At 39.1% G+C, this 15,367-nt stretch overlaps 1 protein-coding gene across 1 annotated transcript in view; it reads left to right on the forward strand.

The window, feature by feature from the left end:
- The window catches only part of Srp54k (signal recognition particle 54k), a 150,725-nt gene extending 147,939 nt beyond the window's left edge, over positions 1-2,786 (forward strand). Inside the window, exons 3-4 of the mRNA XM_083143319.1 lie at positions 737-925; positions 2,695-2,786. Coding sequence (XP_082999445.1) covers positions 737-925; positions 2,695-2,786 — 281 coding nt within the window. The remainder of the gene's footprint in view (positions 1-736; positions 926-2,694) is intronic.
- The last annotated feature ends 12,581 nt before the right edge of the window (positions 2,787-15,367 follow it).

Consider the following 15,367-nt stretch of genomic DNA (forward strand, 5'->3'; position numbering starts at 1 on the left):
ACAGTAATGTTTTTGTACTGAATGCAGATTTACTCCTTTCCCTTGTAACTTCATCTTCAATTGAATAAGTAAGAATAACAGTTAATTTATTTTCAACAATTTTACTTCATTATAACGGGTGTCCCACTAGCTTTCGAACCCGAAAAAAACGTTATAATTTTTCGAACAAACATACATAGGAAAATGAAATTCACAATACACGTACCTTGTTTCATGCTGAATACGAGGCAGGGTTGAAAATAAACGCACACGTCAAAACAAAGACGGTAGGTGGCGCCAGGGGAACTGGTGCGTGTGTGTTAGTGTGATGCGTGAGTCCCTGCATCGCGAGGATAATTCGGTACACCGTACCAGAACGCGTGTTCATTGTAAAGAAATATTGGATATCGCGATCGTATCAGACCGTTCAACGTGATTTGGACGTCGTAAAGGACCATTGAAGGTGGAAGTTTGGTGTGCAATTTCCCGACAGCGTATCATTGGACCCATCTTCTTTGAAGATACAGTAAACACACAAGTTTACTTACACATTTTCAGTGCATTTGTGAATCAGCTGGATGATGAATAACTGCGTCGCGGTTATTTCCAACAAGACGGAGCGACAGGCCATGCTTACAACGTGTCCATGGCAGAAATTGAGTCCTTTTTTGGTTACAGAATCATCTCCAAACGATTGTGGCCGCCAAGATCTCCAGATTTGAACCTCCTGATTTCTTTTTATGGGGTTTCCTTAAAGGTTGTGTCTACAGAAAGAAACCACGATCACAGCAAGAGTTGCGAAACAACATCGAGAATGCGATTCACGAGATCACACCGGAGACTCTACATCGGACAATATGCAACGCCGTGTATAAACATGTCTGGACGCCCAGGGAAGACACTTGCAGCACCTGCTGTGACGATCATGTATTCAGCATGAAACAAGGTATGTGCATTGTGAATTTCATTTTCCTATGTATGTTTGTTCGGAAATTATAACTTTTTTTTCGGGTTGGAAAGCTAGTGGGACACCCTGTATTTGAAGTAATACAAGAAGGACCTAGGGGGAAGTTGTCCCACTCCCCCCTTAAAATCCGCCAGGTTTAGCGAATTGCTAAAGTTTGCAACTTAGTACACACCTTTTCGAGTTCCCCTAAACATGCCTTGTATATGCTGCACTCTGGTGCCGAATGTAAGAAGTATTTCCGCTTGAATCAGTGTTCGCACAGCGAAGTGAACATCTTCGGAGTATAGTGGCCAACAGCAATTATGTTCAACGCCCTTCGAAAACACCGTGGGAGTCAGTGTTACCAACTATCTAGAAACGTTATCAGACGTGAAAGAAGTCACATTGTGTGTATATATACTCGTACATCAAACATAGTATTTTTTTGAATAAATATACGTATGTGTGTGTGCATTTAATATGTACGTAATTTAAGACATATACATGAGTGTTCACGTGCTCATGGGAACATTATCAGGCGACGCGCCTGTATAATACGAAGTTGATTTATTTCCACAGAACTTACATAAAGGTAAGGATTAGATTGTGATTGCGTTGTCATTGGCTGTGAAAATTTATGCATACCACTAATAATAATAATAGGCATAAAAATAATGATTAGGGCAGCTGTTTTGTTGATCTTATAGACACAAGCTAGAATCAATACTTGCTCTTATATCTTCATTCTTATATCATCTTTTTACATGTTCATGTTATAATAACAATAATTAATATTAATTTACCTATTTTAACAAAAATAATATTGTTAATATATTGATTTATCTTATTAATTATAACTTTTATTATTATTGAATGTGAGACACTTGATTCACCCCCTCCTGAAACACAGTTCTAGATAAGTGTCTGCCTGGACTTCATTGTTGCAAAGTAACATTAACAAGAAGTGACAGAAAATCGAAGTAATAAAAAAAAGCCGATCAATATTTTCTTAAAGTTTAAAAACGTGTCAAATTTGGCGGAATATTGAAACTTATTCGTGTAATGAGGATCTGGGTTCGATTCACGGCCTGGGCGTTAATATTTTCTTAAACAATTTCGTCGGGCTCGGAATTTTATGTAAAACATTTTTGCTGCCTTATCGCATCCTCATCGTTGCGATTATCCAAAAGTGACAGGAAAGTTGCTACTCTTTCCTCTGAACTTCCTGCGCATAAGAAACAAGCTTTCTTCCCTTTACGATGCGGATAATCTTATTATACATTGTATAAATGCTGAACAATATATGTATCTCGAACTGAGCTTTTCTTTCTCCAATATTTTCTCTTTCCCTTTCTCTCTCTTTGCCTGTTTTTTCCATTTTCCCCTTTTCTTTCTCTCTATAACCCATTCCTTCTTTTTCCTTCGTTTGTCTTCTTCCTCTTTCTTTCCTTGTATCTCGCTGTGTCTTCCTTTATTCCTCTTTCTCTACATGATCTTTATACTTCTCTATCGTTTCCAATTAATTTCTCTCCCATTCTTCCTTTGTCCCTGTTTATCCCTTTGGGCGTTTCTGATTCCTACCATTGGCGGATTGAGCAGGAAGTGCAGGTGGGCACGTGCCCCTCCCAAAAGCGATGATTAAATATTAACAGCATTATTTTCATTTACAAATGAGTCGTCAATGATAGACCTCACATTTACTGCTTCCTACACTACAAAATACATAACGAGGTAGCAAGGAAACATTGAGTTTTTCATGTAATTTCTAGGACTGAGCCGATACTACTTTGAACCGATAACCAACAATAAGTACCAATACTTGTACCGACTCCCACCGACACCGACACTTGGAAAATTGTAACAATTAACATTTGTTCAAAATATTCATTAATATAAGTAGGTGAGTATTTCATTCCAATTACAAGCATCACTTTAACAAAGGTTTGCTTTAAAATATTTTAAAAATTACATCAGAATATAAAAATACTTCTCAAGTAATATTAAAATACAATATTTTCACATAGTATTGGTACAAAATCAATGGAAACTTTGAATTTGCGCGGCATTTTTGCGGACCAATCACCGGTAAAGATACATTGGTAGCCTATCGGTACAGTGGCGTACCCAGGATTTTTGAAAGGGTTAGTGGTCAGCCCTCATCTTGCCATGTTTTCCTGTCTTTGGCGTTCTTTTCTTTAGGAATACTGGGCCAAAGGGGGATTATGACCCCCCACTAACCCCGTGGACACGCCACTGTATCAGCATCAACTCAGCCTAGTATCTAAGATACAACGATAGAGGTCCCGGGTTGGAATCCCGGCCGGGCAATGGATGTTCGTGAGTGTCCATTCATCAATTTCATCACTCATCCCCATCTTCGCAAATTAGCCAAAAGTGGCACAAGAAGTGAGGTAAAATAAAGCAAATCAATCAGCCCGAGTAGATGTGATGAAATTAAAAAAAAATACCGGGAATTTGTAATTTAAAAGGTCCGCGCAAATGATTTTCAAAAAAATCTTTTTTTTTTCCGTAAGTTGGTAGCTCTGTACTTAATTACTATGCCAAACATGAGCGCGATCTGTCAACCAGTTTGTTTACAGCAGCAGGTTGAATCAGTCCACTGCAGTAGTGCATCACGATTTTTACAATGAACGAAATTATTGAACAAAGGGTTTGCCTTAAATTTCGTGTTGCGATCGGAATTTCGTGTGCTGACTCGCTAAAAACGTTAGAAAAGATTTATGGTGAATCAGTTTTATCAAAAAATTGTGCTCGATAATCGCCATTCCAGCTTAAGAGAGATAGCTAGTGACCTTAACATCTCTCACGAGTCTGTTCGTTCGATTTTTGGGCATGAGCTCCTTCCACGAATTTTGCTTTATCGCTTCAATCGAGTCAAAACGGGTACCCCGGAGCGGCAATTTTCACAAATCGCATAGAGCGACAGTTGTGACCGAATTTAAGGCCAAATACACAATAAATACCATCGAACAACCACCGTATTCACCAGATCTGGCCCCGTGTGACTTCTTTATGTTTCCAAAACTAAAATTGACCGCCTGTCCCTCTGGAACGAATTCATGATGCACCAAACCACGAATATCGAAGAAAACAATGAGCATCAGTTTGACTTTTGAGCGACTTTGACGTGTTTTTTTCGGTTTCGGCTCGTCTTTGTTCTCCATTCTGATGACTGTTGACTTGTTTCCATGTCAAACTCATAGAACCATGTCTCATCACCAGTTATGATGCGTTCCATGAATGTGGGATCAGAATTGGCAATATTCAGCATGTCTAAAGAGACCTGTGCATGGCTTGTTCCAAAAGAGCTGAATTTTCTTCAAAAACAGTACCGTGAGCAGGTCTCTTTAGACATGCTGGATATTGCCAATTCTGATCCCACATTCATGGAACGCATCATAACTGGTGATGAGACATGGGTCTACGAGTTTGACATGCAAACAAGTCAACAGTCATCAGAATGGAGAACAAAAGACGAGCCGAAACCGAATAAAACACGTCAAAGTTCCTCAAAAGTCAAGGTGATGCTCATTGTTTTCTTCGATATTCGTGGTTTGGTGCTTCATGAATTCGTTCCAGAGGGACAGCCGGTCAATAAAGAATACTATTTGGCCGTATTGAAGCGTTTGCGTGAGAAAATCCGTCAGAAACGGCCAGATTTGTGGAAGATCAATTCGTGGATTTTACACGACGATAATGCGCCATCGCATAGAGCGACAGTTGTGACCGAATTTAAGGCCAAAAACACAATAAATACCATCGAACGACCACCGTATTCACCAGATCTGGCCCCGTGTGACTTCTTTATGTTTCCAAAACTAAAATTGCCGCTCCTGGGTACCCGTTTTGACTCGATTGAAGCCATAAAGCAAAATTCGTGGAAGGAGCTGAAGGCCATACCGGAAAGCGCCTATAAAAAGTGTTTCCAAGACTGGAAAAAACGCTGGCATATGTGTGTTGTATCAAATGGTGCCTACTTTGAAGGCGACAGAATAAATAGTGATGAATAAATGAAAATTGTGCGTTTTATTTAACAATTCCCGGTACTTTTTTGACAGAATATATATTTAACGGACTTGTCATTATCAATACTGGATCAAACTTTGTCATCGTTGAGAGATTAAGAAGCAAAACAAAGCAGCATTGTTACATCTTGATCCAAGTTAATAAAAGTCAGCTGCTTGTATCGCGAGGTAACAATTTGCAAAAGACAGAAAACAAGCATGTCTTTATTTTGGCCCCGTTCCATGATTTAGTCCGAGAAAACTTTCTGGAGTTGTAAAACAAGGAAAAAGAAAAAAAGGGGGGGAATCTGTATGTCTTCTTCTTCTTCCATGAAGGAACCAATTACGAACGCCTTAGTGAAGAGAATTGAAGTTCTTTTGAGGCTGACAAGACCAGCAAACGAGGAACCCTTTGTTCGTAAAGAAAAGGGGGAAGCCTTTGATCTGTACAAAGATAAGAAAAATTGTATTTTCGGTAAAAGGAAAGAAACATAGATTAAGCAGTATATGAGGTTAAAATGTTCTCCAAAGGACAAACCAACCTGTTAGCTTCTTTTCGTTCAGTGGCGTAGCCCGCGAATTTTATTGGTGGGGTTTCGAGGTTGGATGAAATATTTGTAGGTGGCTTCGGTGGTCGTGGTTGCTAAAATTATTTTTTCTCTCTCTCTCTTATTCTCTTCATTCCTTTCTATATCTCTCTTTCTTTCTCTCTGACTTATTCTTATTTGCTTCTTCTCTCTTTCTCAGCCTACTTTTTCTTTCTCCCTCCTGCGCCAAGCTCCTTCCTCCTATGACCAGCTTCTTATTGCACTTCCTTTACAATTATTAACTAAGAAATATTGCCCTTCATTAGGACACAAGGCTTGCAACTGAAGTCAGTCTAGCAGAAAGATAAAGATATGGCAGTGGAAGGCTTAAGCCGTAAAATTGTAGGTTTAGAGAAATTATACATAAAAGGCTTGATAGTATAGAGGTTTATTTAACAACAAAATGCCTGAAGGGCTTGAGACTACATAAATAATGATTATAAGGGTATAAACCCCCAATATAAATACAATAAATAATAAACAATTATATTATCCAATTAAATCTTTACATAATTTTAGACTTCCTTACACGTTATTTAACCAAAAAGAGATTATAGTAATTTCCCCCGAAAAGACCTATCTCAGGATAGAACAAAGAGTGCTGTGCTTTAACTAAAAATCCCAACTAAATACTCTACATAAAAACTTAAAATACTAAACCACTACAAAACAACTACTCCCTGTACTCTGTTCCATTCCGAGATGACCCCTTTCAACACTCAAAGAGAACTCAACTTAACGTGCCTTAACCTCTGCTAATCCACACGAGGCTTGCTTTCCTCCAACCTCCGGAATTTCAGCTAACGCCTCTTTTTTCAAATTAAAGCCATCTGGTGGCAAACTAACTAAACATTTATTTTCCTTTACTCGTACACCTTGCATATGGTTATACTCCCTCTATCTCTTGCTTTCTCATTCCATTTCTTCTTCCTTATTTCTCCTTTGCCCAGTTCCTCGTCCCATCTCTTGTTCTATTTCTTCTTTCTCCATTGCCTAGTTCTCTCGTATCTGTCTCTCTTTCTCATTATATTTCTTCTACTTTCCCTCTCCTTTGCCCAGTTCCCTCTTCTCTCTATTTCTCATTTCATTTCTTCTTCTTTCGCTCTCCTTTCTCCAGTTCCTTCCCCCCTCGCTCTCTCCTTCTCATTATATTTATTCTTCTTTCTCGTTTTCCCAGTTCCTTCCTCTCTCCCCCCTCCTTCCCTTCCCCTTCTCTCTATTTTTCATTCCATTTCTTCTTCTTTCCCTCTTTTTTGTCCAGTTCCTTCCCCCTCTCTGTCCTTCCCATTCTCTCCCTCTCCTTTGCCAATTTCCTTCCTCCTCACCATCATTCTTTCTCACTCTTCTTCTCTTGCTTTATATCTCCTTCATCCCGCTCCTTTCCCAATCTTCCTCTGGCTCTTACTTCTTCCCTTATCCCTATAACCTCTCAGCCTTACTCCCTACTTCCTTCCTCTAACTTTCTTTCTCTTTCCATCTCATTTCTTTCTTTCTCTGCGCCTGTTTCTCTTATAAATCCCTTTCATTCTCACTCTATTTTTCTTTATTTGTTTCTTCGTCTCGTTCCTTCCTCTCTTCCCTTCTCTCTGTCTCTCTCTTTCACTGTACTCTAGGTGAACTTTTGGGGAGGGGCACTCATTCTTGCAGGCTAACGAGACACTCGTTTCCAGGCTGAAAGTGCATAAAAGCCAGAGATCTTACGAAAATAATCGGGCTATACCGACGTCCATTTTAAATTTAAAAAAATGCCCATATCGATCGTTCTCTAGAAAAATCCCGTTGGCGTATTTACAAACCCTATAGTGCTGCAGAACCAGAGGTATATAACACATTCGTATTGGCTGTGTGCACCGGAAGTGTTTATGTTGGGTGTCCATTGTTCCTTGCTTCTTCATTTTCAGCAAAAGTATGGAAAAATTAGACTTGTGATTATATACTAATAAAGTTTGTAAACAGATTGTCGAAATTATGTTAAAAAATATACGTTTATATAATAAAATATAATGTTTAAAATGCTATACGTTGGATATACATAAGTTTCTGAATAGTCATTGGTAGTTACAATGTTGCACTGAAGTGACTTTAAATAGAAAAATCATTCACTTCAAGAATAGTTCTGATTTCTGTCTTCTAAAACATTAATTTAAATAATTTTGCTAAAAAATGAACCTTAGTGTAGATGGGTTTCTTATCTTGTTGGGATGGATATCTGAAATCTACACTGTTAATTTGAACCCTGCCATCTAGCGTTAACTTGAAGAAACGCTGCATCAACTTCCGGAATGGCAGCCAATCAGTAGCCAAATATCGCTGGAGGTTCTGCAGTACTATAGGGTTTGTAAATACGCATCCCGTTGTGTTCAATTAACGGTTGACCGATAAGTCACTCATCTTTTTTCTTTTATTATGTGACTGCAGCGGACACAGAAACAAATGACTGATACAAAATAGCTGACTCTTCCAGGCACATGGTTCTGCGCAACATTTTACAATTCAATTGATTCTTTCTTGTTTTTTTCCTCGTTTCACGTGCCACGTCAATCAAGCGTACGGGCTGGGAATAGCGTGGGGCTACTCCCCCAACAAAGGACAACTAATTAACGTAGATAAATGAATGGGGTATTGTTTTTCCACATGGACGTCGACGCATTATCCATCTCCATTCTGGTACGTAAATTGAGACGCTCGCTTGGAAAAATCAAGTTAAAACCTGGGTAAATGTTTGGTGTTGAACAAAAGGGGGTAGAATTTGCAATACCATTGAAAGGCGGCACATTTTCCTTTTGAGAGATCATTCGTATTTTATTTCAGTTTAAAGTGTAAAAAACATGTTTGAAAATGTTATTAAATATAAATGCTCCTGCGTAAAATAAACGCGTGTGTACTCATATAGGTACTATATTTAGGCTGGCCCGATACCACTTTCAACCTATACATATACTAATAGTCAGTGGCGGCGATTAGGGGGAGCACTTGCCCTCCCCCCTTCACTTCTTGCCACTTTTCTCTACGCACTATGCTAAACCTTATCTAACAAGGAATGTAAACTGTCCTTGCCCCACCAGTTTTGGAAGCCAATCGCCGCCACTGCTAATAGGATACTTTGTCCGATTTCCACCGTACTAATTAATGTTGTACCACAGATAAAGATATATAAGCAGATCTTCATCTAACGCAGGAAAACCGGTGCATGGACCTACCACTGAGAATCGCCATTCGCAAGAAGTTTTGTAATAATCCGCTAAGAGGCGCTGAGGGCACCGCTCGCACTTTTGCCTCTACTTCTTCTACCAAACAGAATAAGAGATGGCGCTGCTGAATTTCACCTTTGTCTAGGTCATAAACTGTGGTAGTACTGTTGATTTTTAATCTATGGAATAAGAAGACACGTCATATATTCTTGACATGATCTTTGTTCAGTCAGCAAGAGGGGAGGCTATACCTAAAGGTCGCTCTAGACGTAAACATTCTCTTTAACATAGCATTAACTGCTTCCAAAAATCTTATAGCATTTTTCCATAGCAGACAATTATTAACTTTGAAACATTTCACGTAATATTTCGGTTAGGATTTGCGATTCCAATTTGAAGCGCGCAGAGAACGTTAGATAATATGTACAGCACGAAAGGTATACGAGTTACGTGGATTTTTATTTAATAACTAATACATTTCAAGAGCTTTAGTTATCTCGTTAGTTAAATTGCCATTTCCTCTTTTAAGATACAACAGATGAAACTTAAAAGAGGAAATGGTTATTTAATTGACGAGATATAGTGTAAACGTACTGAAACTCTTTACATTTCCTTTTGTAAAGTAACCATCATAGTGTGTATATTGAGATATCTGTGTCCATGAGCAAGTGCCCAGTGTTTACAATTGAAACAACTAATTCATTCTTCCATACGTGTACTGCATGCACTGTAAAGCAGGGTTGGTAGAGAAAATAAGCAAGAAGTGTAAATGGGTTGTAGACCGTAAAGAACCTCTTTACATTTGAAGTATTTCAATACGGTCCAGGAACCTTTTTTCAATTAAACAATATATGCAACCTGGACCGAATTTAAAATGAGCGAGGAAAAAAGTTTCTGGTCCTGCAGCGAAACATAATAGAACCCATTAAAAGTTATGGACCTTTATCAACCCTACTGTAAAGTATGTATTTAAGAAGCGCCATTGATTGTACGTACCTAACACCATTTAATAGGAAACGCTATTCCCCTCAGTTAAATAGTTATCGGCTTTTAAAAAATGTGAAGTGTGTTTACATCTCACTCAGCCGCAGGGGCGCCGACTTGTCAAAATTATTGGGGGGCTCTGATCACTGAAATAAATTAATGAATGACTCACTCTCTCCCTTTTTTAAGTTTTGGCCTCAGTGTTCGGAATCTCATAAAAGCCCATGAATTCCTCAAAAATATCACCATTTTAATTTACAGTTCGAATGCAAAATGTCAATTGTTCACGGATGGATATATTCCCGACTTTTAATATCTGCTACCACGGAGCGCAAAACAGATCTCCGTAATATATCAATGATCTCATTCTGAATGTCATGTGAGAGCCATTTGTAGCCCGAACGTCCCATCCACTACCCTAGTTCATGCACATCGTCTTTTGAAACTTTTTTTTAGTAAAGATTTTAACAATACTCATAATTATATAGTAATAAGTCATGTGTTTTGCTGTCTCTGGTCATAGCCCCCCCCCCCCCAAAGTTGATAGTTTAGCGGTCTCAGCCCCCAAAGTTGATGGTCTAGAACATATTTAAAGTTAAGTTCTTGTGGCACAATTCAGAATAAACTTTACAAGAGAAGCAAAATAATACATTAGATCCTCTTACGCAAAATTATTTGGGGGGCTCTGTCTCCATATCGTTAACATTGGGGCTCGAGCCCCCCCAAGCCCCATGGAGTCGGCGCCTATGCTCAGCCGCCATTACATGGGCACTCGTGAGTCGTTACCTACAGCTCGGTTCTAATTGGTTATGCTACGCGAAGTGCTAAGGAAATTAGGACCGATTCTGCCGGTGAAATATACCTTACCATGCAAATACTATGGGATCAAGATGCTAACAGGTTTTTTTCTCTTTACGGTAGAATTCGATCGAAGCAGAAATATTAAGAAAAATGCCAAGAAAAATGCTTGTCTAAAGCAGGTCTTAAACAGAAAACAAAAAAGAAATGGTAACAGCAATTGGTTCGCAAATGGACAACTAACAGCTATTTTCCTGCGAATTTTAGTTTCGTATCCCCTCTCAAAGTTCCCAACCGCGCACAGGTTTTCGTAATATCGCCCTGATTCATTTATGCAACTACGAAAGTCAGCTCGAAAGAGAGAGATGTCGGGGGAGGGGGGGGGGGTAGAACGGAAAATTCCACCCCGCGGGTCCACTTTTCCATTCCTTGTTTAATGTAATGAAAGCAACGTAATCAGCTTGATGCCTGGCGATGCAGGAAATCAAGTTCTATTCAATTATTCGTGGCACGTTTCAAGCACACAGAGGGGGGTCTTTGTCGTGGGGAGATATGGATCTCGCATTTTTTTACATTCTCTTTGATTTGGAAATTGATGCTTTTTTGCGCGGCTAATTCGGGTTTTGTTTTCTGTATGAACCGTTAACTAATTCATAGATTCATTTCGTAGTTCCGGTTTCCACCGATAGAGGGTGAGTTTCCTCTTCTAGGTACTTCATTGCAAACCCATTTTGACTTTATTATTCAACCGGCACAAACTTGTTTCAAAAAAGAGGATCATTATGACATATTTAAAAAATAATGTCCATGATTATAACGCGGCAGATGTACACAACATTTCTAAAAAATAACTAGCTTCCTTCAGTGTAATAATGAAATTATTTTACTTAAGGTGGAAGGGAAGAACACCTTTCATATAGATTAGGTATGAATATAACACATTAAGTTTCCTTTAGCTCCGCTTTATGCCAGAAGCACAACCACGAATTTTTGTCGGGGGGGGGGGGTACCAGGATAAACGTACCAATAATAAAAAATAGAATTATTATTATTATTATAACATTATTATTAGTAGTAGTAGTAGTGTCAAAGACGTTATTATCCTTCTAAATTACGCAAAAATAGAGAAGAAGTCGGTGCTAAAGCATTTGTGTTCTATTTGATTTTGATTTGATTTGCTTTATTTTACTTCGTTTTTTGTGCCACTGTTGGCTAATTTGCGAAGATGGGGATGAGTGATATGATGAAATTGATGAAGGGACGCTGACTGATCACTAATTGACTGTATGAATTGTCACACTTACCTCTGAAATCTCATTAACCGATTCTTTGTAGAGATGAACCGAAAAAATGAATCCGCGTATCTATATCCTCATTATATTCTAGAACGTTCCACAGATAAAACGATTCGTTAATATTGCCAGTAGTTGACTCCTTCTCTCATTCAAGAACGTTCCCTCTCCCGCCTTCCAGAGATTATAAATTACAACAAATCGTCCTACGTGTGGCGCTACCTTTGTTGTGCAGCTTCCAAATGCTGACAAGTCTCTACATAGTGCTCAAGTGAGCCGCGACAACACCGAAAGCGCAAGAAAAGTTTACGTGCAATATTATCAACAACAGGGTTATAGAACTTTCTCTGTCTTGCCTCGATAATTGTCTATCTCCTTAAATCATCGTCACATTATTCAAAAAGCCAAAAACATAATTTTCGGATCAAGAAAGTGTGGGGCGTTACCCCCACACCCCCTATACGCCTTCATGGCGTGGTGCAATGCACAGGGGAACACTTTACCTTTTTTTTTTACCTGGGGGGGGGGCTCGAGCCACCTCAACCCCGCCTTGGATACGTGCTATTAACAATAACAGGGTTATAGAACATTCTCCGTCTTGTCTCGATAATTATTTCTCTCAGATTTATAAATTTATTATCTTCACATTATTCAAGACGCCAAAAATCTAATTTTACCTAGTGTAAATTTCCTGAGGGGGGGGCTCGAGCCACCTCATTCCCACCTTGGATACGTGCTATTAACAATAACAGGGGTATAAAACATTCTCAGCCTTGCCTCGATAATTATTTCTCTCCTTAAATTATTTTCACATTATTCAAGAAGCCAAAAACCTAATTTTATCTAACGTGAACTGAAAAATTTCCTGGGAAGAAGGTCGATCCCCTGTGCCCCATCTTGGATACGTGCTATTGTCAATAACAGGGTTAGGGTTACGGAACATTCTCCGTCTTGCCTCGATAATTATTTCTCTCCTTAAATTATTGTCACATTATTTTATTTCACACCACAAGAAACAAAAAACCTCATTTTATCTAGTGTAAACCTAAAACTTTCGGGGGGGGCTCGAGCCCCCTAAGCCCCCCCTCTGGATACGTGCCTGCAACGTGCCAACACTAAATTGTGTACGTATTCAAAGTTTCTTTAATACATATATACACAACATATATTATTTAAATACATAACACAATCAATTAATCCGCCTCAGAAATGTGCACGCTCCAAACAATTGTTTATGCATTTAAGATTTCTGTCTGTGGCAATTTACAATACATTACAGAAAACTATCACAGAGTGCGAGCGAAGCGAGCAAGAATATTTTTAGATCCTTTTTTTTTTTTTTTTTTTGGCAGACTGAAATCAATAATGATATAATAAGGTGCAGATAATTTCACGGGGCGCCATGGCATTCTCTCTTTACCAACTTTTCTCATTTACGTCGTTCGGCGTCCAGGGCCGACTCCCGCCGTCCCCCCTAGCTACGGCTCTGAACTTGATGAGAGTAAGAAAATCAGGTATTGCCAGCGAAGCGAGCAAGAAAATTTTCCAAAATATATTTTTACTTACATAAAATTTGAATTTTGGGGCGGTAAATGCCCCCTGCAGGTACCCTTGACCGTCAATGTTTCCCCCCCCCCACTTCCGTCCAAGGTTAAGGGGGCAATGCCCCATGTCCCCCATGTGGTTGCGCCACTGCTTTATGCACAGAATGGTTAATCCGCGGTGGACCTGCTGTTTAAAATGGGATCCGCACAACTATGCGCCTCCACCGGGTATCGAACCCGGAACCCATTGATTACACAGCGACATTGCTAATTTTGACGCCTCGAAAGTTCATAAATTGAGGTAACCGATACATCAACAACAGACGCCGACAATGGAAGTTTAAGAGTAGTTTACATTGGTGTGGAAAACAAAGGCACCTACTATTGTTCGATGGACTGACTCACTGAAGAACACGAGGACTATTTTTTCTTCTATTATCGCACATGATCATAATCCTTTAATTAACTGTGTATTTGGAAAGGGAAATACTGAGAGTATAAAATGCCCATTTCAGAGCAGAATCCTGCGTAATTTCCCACAGGGTCCATAAATAATTTATGAAATTTCCATCACACAAGTAACATTTTGTTACAATATGAAATCGTGTTGAAAGTTATACATTGGGCCCGGTATCGGCGCCCCTGCTGGCATGGAAGCAGTGTCGCTAGTGTCGCTTTTGTAGTTCGCATTTGTTTCCCAAGGATTGAGAAATCTGTTCCACTGGGACAAAACAACCTTAAACAAAGGCGACTTTTATACAAGAAGAACATTGGCTAAAGAAGTAAATTACATTCGTGCCTTTCAGTACATGAAAACAGGAGGCAGACTGACATCCTTCAACACTACAATGATACCCTTATACTCAAATGTAAGTTCAGTCACGTTTTATACGAATTTATGACGTTTAGTCGCCACAAGATAGAGATTGTAAGAGGGTGGTGTTAAATTTTCAACCATAAATCCAGCCATTCTTCAAGAAAGAGCGAAAAACAAGGCATGTGGTAACGTGAGAAACTTCGGTTCGAGGGCAATCTGTGCTTCCAACGGAAACAAAATATTGTCTGGAAGGACTCGATTTTGTTTTCCGCAGAACCCCCTTCTTGACAAACGACACGCGCACAAAAAAACGAAAGCAGAACAAAAGAAAGCTCTCTGTTCTATTGAGTGATGTGTTCTTAAAATAGGAAACCTGATTTCTCTGAGAGAAAGGATACCTTTAAGCTTCAAATTCCACGGAGAGAGAGAGACCTTCGTCTCTAAAGCAATAACGTTGGGTCTGCTTTTCCGTTTATTTTTCCCCCCCTCTGGTGGAAAGACGAAGTCCCATCTTGTATGAAAAACGGATTTATTTTCCTTCCGCCGGTTCTACAAAGCCGCAATTTATATCAAGATATCCCGGTGACATGGGCTTCTGTTGCTACCATTTCCGAGGTTTTGAATGGCAAGACGTGGACCAAACAAAGCGGTCATGCGGAATCGTTGGTCGCCCGGACCGGGATATATTCCCTTCACGGTAGCGGAAGGCGGATATATGTAGAAGCATACAGGATGAGCCAGTGTGTCCCATAGTGTAGAAGCAAATTCTTCAGTGTTGCCATAACAAGGGAAATTTCCACTGACTCGGGGAAATTCAGGTAGAAGTTTGGGGAAAAGGAGAAATTTAATGAAAAATATTGAAATTGAAAGGACATTTGAAGATATCTGGTTCATGCATTAATTAAAGTCATACTGAGTCAAGTGTGAAATATTGTGCATTTTCTTTCTTTTTCGAATAATTTATACTTCAAATATAATTAAATATTTGGGCACTGGAAAAATTAAATTTCCCCATTATCGTACTAACTTTTAAAATTTTTGTAATATTTTAGAAGGATCAAACTATCTTAGTGAAAATGTGTTGACATTTTGTATATATTTCGCAAAGTGTACAATTTGCTATCAATAAATTTTAATTATTCACGGATTTTCATCCATTCAATAAGTCCTATGTTTCTAGGATTTAAACGCACGACCATGAAAT

The sequence above is a fragment of the Lepisma saccharinum genome, chromosome 21, assembly GCF_977018435.1.
Source record: "Lepisma saccharinum chromosome 21, izLepSacc3.1, whole genome shotgun sequence".
Classification (NCBI taxonomy): domain Eukaryota; kingdom Metazoa; phylum Arthropoda; class Insecta; order Zygentoma; family Lepismatidae; genus Lepisma; species Lepisma saccharinum.